Source organism: Spea bombifrons, chromosome 1, assembly GCF_027358695.1.
Source record: "Spea bombifrons isolate aSpeBom1 chromosome 1, aSpeBom1.2.pri, whole genome shotgun sequence".
NCBI classification, from domain to species: Eukaryota; Metazoa; Chordata; class Amphibia; order Anura; family Pelobatidae; genus Spea; species Spea bombifrons.
The window spans coordinates 118,631,766-118,644,029 of NC_071087.1; the positions used below are offsets into that span (position 1 = coordinate 118,631,766).

Below are 12,264 nucleotides of genomic sequence, written 5' to 3' on the forward strand. Positions count from 1 at the left end.
TGCTGCTACCGACAATTTAAAATGGCATCAGCACCCTTATATGCCAGTGGACAATTTGCTCCCTAACCTACTTGAAAATGTAGAAACTTGTTACGGTAGGGGTTGTGTATAGTAATGTAAGTAAGCTGGATTATTACAGTTGTTGCGGTGGTGATAAGATGATATGGTGATTAAAATTTGCTCGTCATGAAGTACAACATATGGTAAACTTTTCAGGTGTTCTTGTAGAGTAGATTAAGTAGAGGTATTCTATGGAAAAGACCATTGTTAAAGTGCATGCCAGATAGCACCATTATAATACTCTGATTTGCCCGCCAAGATAACAATAAAGTGCATTGTCTACTTGGGGAATAATTGTTACTATTTTTCCCAGTGCAATATTTCTATTGTGCAATGTTGACATAAATCACAAGAAAAATGCATTCCTACACACGTTCCTCTGCTCATCCATCTCAGATGCAGAGTTATATAAAAGAAAATCTGGAATGACATGGATCACACACTAGTTTCTATCTTTTCAGAAATTTCAGCTGTGTCCTTGGAGTTTTTTTCTCTGAAGTTGAATCGATTAAATTCTTCTGTAATTTGCTGTAACGATTTCCCTTTTGTCTCTGGGAGGAAGACAAACAGGAATATCCCAGACACTAAAATACAGGTAAGGAAGATGAGGAAGCAGAATTGATTCAGGCTGGCCTAGGAAGACAAGATAAAATGTCAGTTGATGATGTAATGTGCTAATTTCTTTTATGTGCATCTTTTTTTTTATCTGGTATATAGACCACAGGAGAAGGAAGAGATGAAATTGCAACATATTTCTCCCTGGAAATAACTAACATGCATATAAAATATACAGCAGTGGTTCTTAACCCAGTTTAATGTAGAGCAGGACCAGGCAAGCTATAGCTTTGCAGCTGAATATAACTTCCATGATCTTTTACAACTATCCATGTCCAGGCACTTGTATTGCATTTAATCAAATTGATTAAATAAACTGAGATAAATGTGACGTGGAGTTGACGCCATGAAAATGTACAGCTATCTTTATTACAAGAACCACATTGGTTAGATTTCTGGATAAGCCAAATAACCAAATAATAAGCATTGCCAATAACTGAAAAATTCCCATCTCTGTCTAAACAGATTATTATACTCACCACTACATAAGGGAATGCCACTCCAATGACATACATGCCGATCCAGTTGAGGCTACTGATAATAACAAATACTGCAGGGCGAGATGAGTGACTGCACATTTCTATAACCACAGATAGTGTGACGGCCCCTTTTTGGATGATAAAAATTTGTCAGATGGTATATTCTGCATCAAGAGGATGAATAATGTGTGCTCTTCCTAGTGCATTGACAGCATAATTTTTGCCAAAGACAAATAATTTTGTGAAAAGTGTACTGGTGCTGGGGAAATAACAGCGTTATCTGTGAAGATGTTTTGTACAGTACCTGGTCCTACACCAAAGAACAAAGTGTAAAGGAAAATAAGGACAGCACTGCAGTATGGGATCCAGCTATACCATCCCTATGGGAAGAGAAATGAAATCAATCCTTTGTTTGCAACCATAAAATACCACAAGGAGAAGGCTTTCGGGTGTGAGTGGTTAGACTAAGACTGTTGTCTTACCTGAAGAGACAACGTGACAGTGAGGAGAGCCAGCATTACACCCATAAGTCCATAACTGCCCAGTAAGAGAGTCTTTCTTCCACAACGCTCAATTAGTATAGTCTGCAAAAAGTAACGTGATTTAAGTTTACTCACATCAGTAGGCCTCAAACCCTCCTTCAACAATCACATTATTTTTCACAAATTGATGCTGTGATGATATGATTGCACAATTGTGTGCTAATTGCATATACAAGTGATTTGATTGTGCTTGCCACGCTGAAAATAAAAAGAAACCTCACATGGACAAGCAATAAAGAGTGCAGAGCTCAAGGACAATGCTCGTGCCTCCTGTATTGTGATCCATAAAATGTAACGTGTCTGCATTAATCTTATATAATAATTATTTACTTACGCATAACATTGAAGACAGAACCTCACAGCTCCCCATGCCCAGAGACATATAGGGGATCTGCTCCACAGGCAGGCCAGCTGTAACAAACACACTGTTTGCATAATAATAGATCTGAAAAAAGATAGTAAATTATACCGTATTTAGAGATACTATAGTAAGTAATCATGTTTGATTCATTATGCCTATGTGTAATGGCAGCATAATAAAAGATACAGTGAGGAATTCAAACATACGTAGGACAGGCATTAAGCTATCCTTGATAAGACATGTTCAAGGGTATATAAGGTTAATATGGAAAACAATGGACAGATGAGATGTTCAAAACGGTTCTTTTCTGCCATCAAATTCTGCTTCTATGTATCCATAGTTTAAGGACTTGAAATTACAAGCTGGCTCCAAGTTCAATAGGGTCCAGCAGCTGCATACAACTGTCACCTGGTGGTCTAGCAGGACAGTGCAAAAAATATCAATAGCAGAGATCCATCTTCCATGTTAGAGCACTGGGGTATAATCTCATATTCTGCTATTTTCACCCAAAAAGTTGAGCAAATATACATTTAAGGTAAAAAAAAACCCCACATACACAAAAATGTTTTAATTCTTCCAGATATAGGCATACAAAGCTTTTAAATGTATCCTGAGATGCACTTCTTTATGTCCTGACTTAGAGAGGCGTGGCTGCCCATAGAGTTTTTGTTCCACTGCTTACGTTTGCTTCCCAATTCAGAAAAAGAGTATTGGCTCTACCCCGTAGCAGGTCATTGTCTTGGACAGTGATCAAACAGTCAGTCAAAAATTATGTATACTACAGCATAAACCAAAAAAAACCATAGAGAGAAATGGAGGAAATGCCTAATACCTCCTATATAAAGGTATAGGAATATAAATACCTACACCAATGTTGAGAGGTGAAAATGGTATTTTTTAAATTTTAAAAAAAAGAGTGTCAGGGTTAGCTCTGAGGTAAAAAACTGAGGTAAAAAACAGGATGTCACCCAGACCTGGACTGGCCAACTTGCACACTGGGTCAACTTTGCCCCATACTCACTCTATCTGCCATTCCGGTGGTAGATGGGGTGCTGCAGTGTGCAGCCTCCTGCTGGATATGCCCAGCTGCAAGCTGGTTAAGCATAAAAATGTAATATGCACTTACATTATTTGGCATCCACCACCCTTAAAGTGCAAAGGCCTCCTCACCATCCCAAGTCTGGCCCTGATGTTACCCTCTTTTGCAAGTAATCCAACCCCCTATCCTAAAATAGCAGTTGTACCCAATGACATTGTGTATCAACTATCAAGTAAAACTGTGTAATCTGTGTAAAATGAGTGTGTCAGACCTAACTCAAGCCCCAGCTGGAGTTTTTACCCTCCAAATTTTAGTATGTCTGTAGTGGGATAGGTTAAGAGGGAACAGTCCACAGTTCATCTGTGCGTTGGACATGAGAGCAAATTACTCAACTGCATTGATCCCAGAAAGCTGGAGAGCGAGGCTAATACAGATCACAACATAGAGCTGCCATCGCATTGAGCGATCGCGTACAAGTTCCAGCACATTCATGGTCTTTGTTGTCCTACAGATTTCTTTTTCTGACAGCATGTTGTCAATCTCTGCTTGGTAGTTGTGATTCCCCCAGTACTTTTTCATAGCTGAGAAAGAGAAGTAGGTGATAAAATGACCAGGGTTGGATTTAGGGGCTGGATAAGAAGATCATGAAAACATGGTTTTGTAGGAATGGCATTCATATAAAATGAATAGAATATGAACAGAAACAGTGGGACGTGGGATGGTAATCAAGATGGGTAGACAATGGTCTGAAGCAAGTAGACCTATTAAGACAAGAAACAATGATCATTGGCATACTAGACCCAGACGATTATGTCTTAACGATGGTTAAAGCTATCAACAGCAAACATGGAACTAGAGGACTGCACTGGGAGGCGGGTCCTGCGGGTCCCGCGGGACCCGCCAAAAAACTTGCGGGCGCGGGCGGTTTTGCTCTGGTAATCCCGCGCAGTCCCGCAAGGCTGCCTTCTTGCTGCTCCCTTACAGTGTCTCCTAGCTTGCTCCGTCCAGGAACAAAACGGAGTCACGTAATGTGACGTCACTTCCTGTGACTCCGCCTTGTTCCTGGGCGGAGCTGTCACGCCGTGACGGAACAACTCGAGGGCAGCCGCGCGGGACTGCGCGGGAAATCAGGTAAGGAGGCGGGCATGATTGGCCACAAATGTGGCGGGAGCGGGCGGGATTGGCCACAAATGTGGCGGGAGCGGAACACCCACATTGCGGGAGCGGGATTAAAATCCGCGGGAGCGGGCTTAAAAAATTTGTCCCACGCAGGGCTCTACATGGAACCTTGTTTATATTCACCAGATGGAGAAAAAGCATGCCTGTTATGAAAAATAATACAAAAAGCTGCTTTCTTTTCACTTTAAGTGCAAAAAACTCAAATGAACTCAAGTCAAGTATTTGTTTTATGAACATTGTAATGTTTATAACCAGCAATCTTTATCTTACCATCTAATGACCACAACATGCAAGCGATGAATAATAACAAGTAATACTATTGCAGCCATTATCACCCTAGGGTAACCAATACTAGAAACATAAATTTAAAGTATCATATGTTTCATTTCTCTTACTTATATAACATATACTTACGCTTATGAATGCGATAGTTTTAGATAGTACCTTTCACACAGCGCTCCTTGTCCTTTTTTACCAGGATGAGGTATGGGGGAGTTTCTGGGTAAAATGGCATTATTGCCAACTGCAGTACTTTTGTAAACCCACTTAATGACAACATCAGGGGCCAAAGTGCTTCTGTCCCCAAAGTCTCCCTGCAAGAATGTAAAAATATGTCATCAAAAGGAATGTGTCGTGGTTTATGAAAGATAAACAGAATGTTAAAGATTATGGTTTGTCATGTTAAATTATCTGGCATGAAGTCTTCTTTTAGAATATACAGTATTTAATCAAAGATGGTTTGCCGTTCCACCAAATCTTGCATTTTACTATTTAGTAAGTAGAACAACCTATATAATGGTGCTTATATAATAAATGTAAACATTATATATATCCACTCCATATATATAATTGGAGTAGCCATCTTAATGTCCTGTTCTCTGTCCTCAGTTTCTCTTTCATTTAATTTATTATTTCCCTTCTTTTACTGCCCCAATTACTGGATAAGGGGAAAGGACTTTGGGACAGAAAATTAACTGTAATGCTAGTCTGGGTGCACTTTGCCACTGAGATTTGCGTCCTAGAGATTTTATAATAATTTACTTTTAAAACAACAATTTCAAAAACATTTACCTATTAAATAGAAAAAAAAATACAAATTATCGGTAGTTCTAATAAATGAAAGGTTCCAAAAGATTCATTAGTAACAGTTTCCCTTTAATTTACATTCTAACTACATATTTTACTTCTGTAGGATGCACATTAGTGATGACATGAGCTGTCGTCTTGTCTAGTAAGATGGGCAAATGTATTAAAGTGCTTAGCCAAGAATAACACTGGGGTGATTATTTTTTGAGAATTATGTAACACAAACTTACAAGAAGAAAAGGTGAGTATATATCCATCTTGCTTCAGGTAGGGCGTAAACTACATTGGGTGTTTTACACTGTAACACATTTAATAATAGGGGTTTATTTACGAAACGGCGAGTTGGTAGGTAAAATGTAATTACACTTCCCCAAATATACTATGCATATGCGGGTAATGCTCGGCACAGTTATCCATAGAGTATGTAAGTCAGAACCCCCAAGACCCCCAACCCTGGAATACTCCACAAGCAAATGGATGCTGGATGTGGCAGCAAAAACATAGTTCTTATGGGGCTATTTGTGGAACAGGGAAAAGATGTTGGAAAACAATGTACAGGGTTCCTTGTTCAGCCACACACATATACTCTATTCTATATGCTTGCTTATTCACTTTGGTTGCCACTTCACCTGAGTCCCACAATTTGGCCCCAGAGCTTCCCTGATGTCCTAAACACTGGGGCTGTGGTGTTGATGAAGCCTCGGAGGTTCCTTGGGGCAATCTCTCCCAGGTATTGAACATATATATTCATTGATAAACCTATTAGAGAAAAAAGGGCGTAACTGATGGATATCACATCTATTTTGCTTTGTAACATAGCAGTTATGTATAGCATATAATGTATTTGTATAGGTAATATATATGGCATGGATAAGTGAGAAGGATAATAACCTGCATTACATCTTCATCAGTGTGAGTTGCATTCTGGGAAATTATTCTATTTATTTTTTTCAGACATAGCTTGATACTCAATTTCTTTTCTACAAAGTAGTGGCGATCTGAACTTTAAAGTCACTAAAAATGAAAACAGTATACGCAATAGAAATCAATACAGCAAAATATGTTTCATACTAATCAACTGGTAAATGCAAATATTAAGTTAACTCCCAATACTAAACACGTTTTCAAGTAGATTAATGTGTTAATTACTTGTATTTGTTCTTATTTACAATTAAAACATACAATATAAAAGTATTTCAGTATTCCTTCAGTTAGCATTCTTCTGATACTTTTTATTGCTATAAATTTATTGTCAATTCAGAGACCTATTACGTGAGTAGCTGCAAGATTCTTGCATTGACCCATTATAATATGGCCTATACCCATATTAAGTTACAACTTCAACATTTACCTATGGTAAAGCCATAAAGGAACCGTCCAATCAGAATCATCTCATGGGACCCAGCTACCTTGCATAATCCAAGAAACATGGCGGCTGTAATACCAACCAAGTTACTCAGTATCTGGCACCGTTTCCTGGAGGGAACAGGAGATTTCAGTTTATACACATACATAAGCTAATAAAGATGGGCTGCCGAAACTGCCAATGTGTATGTGTAACCATTAAATGTGATGTTCTTCCTATTCTGTTCAGTTTAACGCTCTTGTAACTAAATGCAACGTTGAAAACACAATTCATAGTACTGACGAATGCACCCTTTTGTGACTCAAAAGAAGACTTTTGCTATAGAATTTGAAAAATGTTCTTAAGCTTTTCTATTATTTTTAGTGATTCATAAAAGACACATCGTTGACATTTTATTTGCTCAAAAAACAGAAAGTGTGATATATGTTTTGTCAGCTTTAAGTCATATGGGCCAAGCCGCATTACCAGTTATGTTTTAGGAACAAGCAGGGATATCTATTAAGTCCTACTTCAGTCAGAAACTGGACTTTGCATTAAAAATCTGTCAGTTTGTTATAATGAGGGAATCTACATTTTTAACACAGGACTGGCATTTTGTAGTTTGATTAATGCTAGTAGGCCATTGGCCAGCTGCTGAATACTCCTGGCCACACACTACATGAGCATTAAAACATGGCATGCAGCCTCACATATCCAGCCAGCAGCCACACTAATGTCATAAGGCAGCTTAAGGGCCGCCCTGAATGTGAAAGATAACAATTTGACAATTATCAGCTCTCTGGTAACTTATGGACAGATATTTTACTGAATAGGCCTAAGAGAAAATACGGTGTGAGCTGTAAAGGTATAGCGTTGATTGAAGAATGCTATGAAATCAACCATAAATTTTGTGACATAACTATGAAACCAGCTATTGAGAGGGTCAACTAGTCAACATTAGAAAGCTAGCATAATAAACAATTTACATAACAATCCACAGGTAGACACAGGTGGGGTATGTTAACTCACCCCAAAATGTTTAAATGAGATCTTCCAGCACATATACTATGCTTTTGAATATTTTTTTTCATTGACATTGCCAGATAGTGTATGTTGGTAATATCCATATTGAGGTTGAAATTGAAGAAGTTACTCACTTCCCATATCTTCCCAGCAAATATCCAGACAAGAGAGATCCCAACAACCCCCCAATGTTGTAAATAGACACTGCGGTGGACCAGAGCAGAGTGACTGTTTCCTCTGTGACAAAGGTTTCATATCTTCTTATCCATGTCTGGTTGATAAACTCCTTAACAAACTGCAAATGAGAGGTACATAATTGACAATTGGTGCTACAACGGCTCAAACAAGTTCCAAACAACTTGTAGTTTCAAACCTAGAGGTGACTGATTGACGTTTCCCCTTTAACTACTCAGCAAGCGACCATAATATCAGCAAGACAATAATATCCTCCTGAGAATATATTGAGAATCTGAAATATGTCTGGCCTGTCCTCTAAAAATCTTTGGTTTCCACTATTTTACAATATGTATTGTTCTACTTATCAGGTATGAACTGTTTTACCTTTCTGAAAGGAGACAGGGGTCAGTGAATCGGTACTGATTGTTGGAGTCAATTACATATGTAAGTCATGGTGTGTGCCCCTGCAACATCTTAGAAGAGGTCAGCCCATTCTGCATTCACTGTGACTCCATATTGCTATGTATAATTTTATAGTTGAGAGAATTGGCCCTTGGATAGCACAGGATCCAGACTTCCCTGAATGTGTTTTACTGTCTCATTCCCCTTCAGCCTCTTGAAATATTTTAAATTCATAAGAACAGGGCCCTCTTGTATGTCAGTCACAGTATGAGTCAATCTTATTTTCAAATTATATGTTGTCAATCTTAATTTTATTGCTAATATTCGCTGTCTCCCTATTGTAATAGAGCTATGGAACTTGCAGGAGCTCTGTAAATGTGTGTTATGTAATGTTCTATGTATGTTTATGTTTGCCTATTTTTTTTTTTTTTTAATTAAATCATATTTATTATTTTTCACAGCTCATACAACATATAACAAATAGAAACAACATAGTACTGATACAAATACATATCAACTTGGTCGTAAGTTTACTCATTCGTCTTCCCATATCATTAGACCTCTATGCGGTCGTATCATAACGTAGTAAACATCAACAACCATAAATAAAAAAAAAAAAAAAAAAAAAAAAAAAATAAAATACAGAAATGGAGTCAGGAATAAGGTTATTTACCAGGTTACGAATTCGTATCATAAATTTCATTAATTTTTTTAATCCAGTCTTTACAAATGTCTGATTTTATTTTATATGATAAGCTGACCCAGCAGAGGCCGCTTTCCATTTGCAATTGGAACAGTATTTGTTTTACCAGTGATATCTTAGCTATTAGTTTAGCTTCTTTCCAAGCTCTAGCGATTAATATCTTAGTTGCCGCTAATGGGTGTATTATTATTATTTTTCTTTCCTTGGATAAATTCTTTGGAAGAATGTGGAGAAGAGCTATCTTCATATTTTCCTCAATTAGGATATTATCCAATTTTCTTAGTAATTCATATGTGTATACCCAAAGCGAAAGGGGGGTTTGCCTATTTTTTAATTCATATGTTTGCCTATTTTTCTCATATTTAATTAATGTAATTCTCCATGAGGAGCTAAAAAGGGGGTTCACAAAATAATTAGTTTACCAAAAGCCTAGAGGCAGGGACATTGCTTATACATTGATTTCATTATAGCAAGCATGTACTGGAACAAAATTTGAGATACAGTGTCATGTAACCACGTCATGTGACCATATTTCTAGGTATAAACATATAAATAAACCAGAAAATATTTGTACTACACCGATTCAGATGTAATCAGTGTGATGCCACCACTTGTCATAGTGATATGTTCTTCTAGAGTAATTTTTTCTTACCACTGAAGATGAGCTGGTCACCGATATCTGGTAACCCACAGGTAAACCTGAGCCAATACCAAGCACGATGATCAATGGAAGTATCTTCCAATGCTGGGCCTGAAAAGGGGATATAGTTCAAGTAAAAATAAATTGTTTGGTGATGACCTCCTCTATAAGACTGGTTCCAGACAGATTTTTTAAAAAGTTGGTCCAACGATCACTGTCATCTTTACAAAATGGTAGTTTTTCACAAAGTTATTGCACTTATGTTGATACATATGTTGCCTCTTACTCTCAAAAAGAAGGAGATCAAAAAACAAAACAAAATCCTACAACAATTTCTATGGCAACATAAAACATTCAGGATTGCGTTGGTCAAGCTACAACAACCTTCACGTAATGGTGGTCTGAATCTCTTAAATCTGCTAGATCTGGCTGTCAGCTATAAATTTGCTATTAACTTAATTTCAATAGGTTTACTTGATCCAATCTGGAACATCAGTTATCTGCAGACATCCATCTGGCTTTCCTCCTGTACCTGCTCAAGACCACGTGGCCTGAGGAGCTCTACTCAAACCCATTGCTCTATCACACTTGTAGAGCATGGGAAATAATCAGACAACTTATAGGTTTAGATTTCCAAAGTTCCAGATTCTTATGCCTGGCAGGTTTCAACACAGCAAGTAGGATTCTATTTTAGACAATTGGCTCAGTGTGAGGGTAGAGTGTTAAATGACTATATTGACCTGAAGAAGGGAACTATATTTCCCTTATAGCATCTGCAGGACGAATATCACGCTATCATTATACATCATCTTTAATATATACATATTTACACCATTCTAACATTAAACACTTATCATTACATACACATAGCCAGTCTTACATGATGCACGTATCCACCTCCCTCAGCCTCCTTCTTATATTTTAAGCTCTTAATGTTTTAGGAGATGTTTATTACCTACTGAGAAAGTATTTTCTCTGTTTTAAATAACTTTATTTTTAGTATTTTATTTAAATAAATTTGAAAATGGTTAAATGGGCAGTGTGACCAAAATTGGCACCATGAAAAATGGGGTTGGTATTCAAATATTTCCAGGGCTGATTTTAATTCCCTTTCCAGCTCTGTATAACACATTTCCAGATACTGAATGGTATTGTCTGCAGACATTAAAGGGTGTTGTATTGGCTTCTAGTTTACACATTTACTGGGTGCCCTTATTTCTTTTGGGGTTCTGGGGGCATGGTTTGTGAAGCTTGGCCCAGCCTGAGGATGCATGTAAGAAATATCTTCAGCAATATAACTATAAGCTTATTTATACAAGTATATGGTTTTAGTCCTACTATGTCATGTGGGAAGCTTCTACTCCCTGATATTTGCATTAACAATTAGAGTGACATGGATGGGACAAGTTAATATATTATTTAATTCATTCCGCTGGAATCTTATTATGTTATTCCTTTTACTGTAGACACTTGTGTGTTAGTGCGTATATATATATATATATATATATATAGTGGTTAAGAACTTTGTGACAGCTATGATACTGTACTGTATCATATACTTCCTCTTGAAATAAAAACAGTAAAAAAAAGAAAAAGAATGGCTCCAACCAAATTGCCTGGCCCCTGACACGGCAATGTGAAATTATTGGTGTGTCCAGCAAGCAGTTGCATGTGTTCTTGTGTCCAGCATGGGCAAGTCAGGTGCCGCAGCTCTGAGCAATTAAACCACTATAATATATATCTAATGAAATATATTTTAGATTTTGTGATAAGAAGGTTGGTGTTAGCATACGAAAATAAATAAAAACAGCATTTAAAGCCATAACAAAGCATGTAATAGAGCATGCAGAAGAGTTGTGGCTTTGACTCCCTGAATTCAACACTGATTGTAAAGGTTCATCCCTGTCCAGAATTTCTCAGCTGGCCCTTTATAATGTATAGTTGAATCAGTAGGGTAACACTTGCTGCCTTAAACTGGACCACGTAAGCTATTCATTTGCAGACAAAAAGAAGTAATACACAGCTTTCACACAGATACTGTCACAAGCCGCATCCTGGAATACACCGCCGCATCCACTCCGACAGCTTAAGCTATGGAGGTAACATCTGTACCATGAAAATATTTACGATTGGAAAAGCAATGTTTCAAAGCAGTACGCCGGCACACATTAAACTGTAAAATATCCTTTGTATGCAATAATGACTTTTACTTCAAAAACAGGCAAGAATATCCATATTGTGTGCTAATAACTGAGACTATTTGGAGTAAGCTGTCACCTTGAAATTACACCATTTTGTATCTATCAAACCCCCTCACACACACGCACATACACACACACACATGCACATACACATGCACATACATGCAGGAGTGCGCTTATTTCCTAATTAAATGCTCTGTGCACTTACCAGGTCAGAGAGAACCCCAGCCATGTCATGTATACTACAGGGACAGATGAACACTGGTGGGGTAAAGGGCAATGCAGAGAAAAATCTTATCTATGTTTTGTGATGTTTAATTTGGACAAATGACTGGGCATCAAGCCAGATACATCATCCAATGGCAAAACGATGCACGGAGAAAAACAAGGAGAAAAAAAAGATGAAAAACTC

General features: G+C 37.6%; 1 protein-coding gene across 1 annotated transcript; it reads right to left on the reverse strand.

The window, feature by feature from the left end:
* Positions 1 to 354: 354 nt before the first annotated feature.
* Positions 355 to 12,084, reverse strand: LOC128501242 (solute carrier family 2, facilitated glucose transporter member 11-like). The gene is made up of 12 exons (XM_053470648.1): positions 12,061 to 12,084; positions 9,664 to 9,762; positions 7,864 to 8,024; positions 6,713 to 6,837; positions 5,991 to 6,120; positions 4,720 to 4,868; positions 3,490 to 3,677; positions 2,031 to 2,141; positions 1,637 to 1,738; positions 1,459 to 1,534; positions 1,155 to 1,282; positions 355 to 693 (listed from the first exon to the last, which is right to left on the reverse strand). Exons 1-12 carry the CDS (start codon positions 12,082 to 12,084, stop codon positions 496 to 498), a joined length of 1,491 nt encoding a protein of 496 aa, XP_053326623.1. The 3' UTR covers positions 355 to 495.
* Positions 12,085 to 12,264: the final 180 nt, after the last annotated feature.

Bases quoted from the DNA above. Each gene is read 5' to 3' on its own strand.
- LOC128501242 (XM_053470648.1), bottom strand. From the start codon at position 12,084: ATGGCTGGGGTTCTCTCTGACCTG. The intron at 6,838-7,863 runs GTGAGTAACTTC...TGTTCCCTCCAG, and splicing joins TTGCTGGGAAGATATGGGAA to GAAACGGTGCCAGATACTGA. The intron at 1,739-2,030 runs GTAAGTAAATAA...TACTTTTTGCAG, and splicing joins TTCTGTCTTCAATGTTATGC to ACTATACTAATTGAGCGTTG.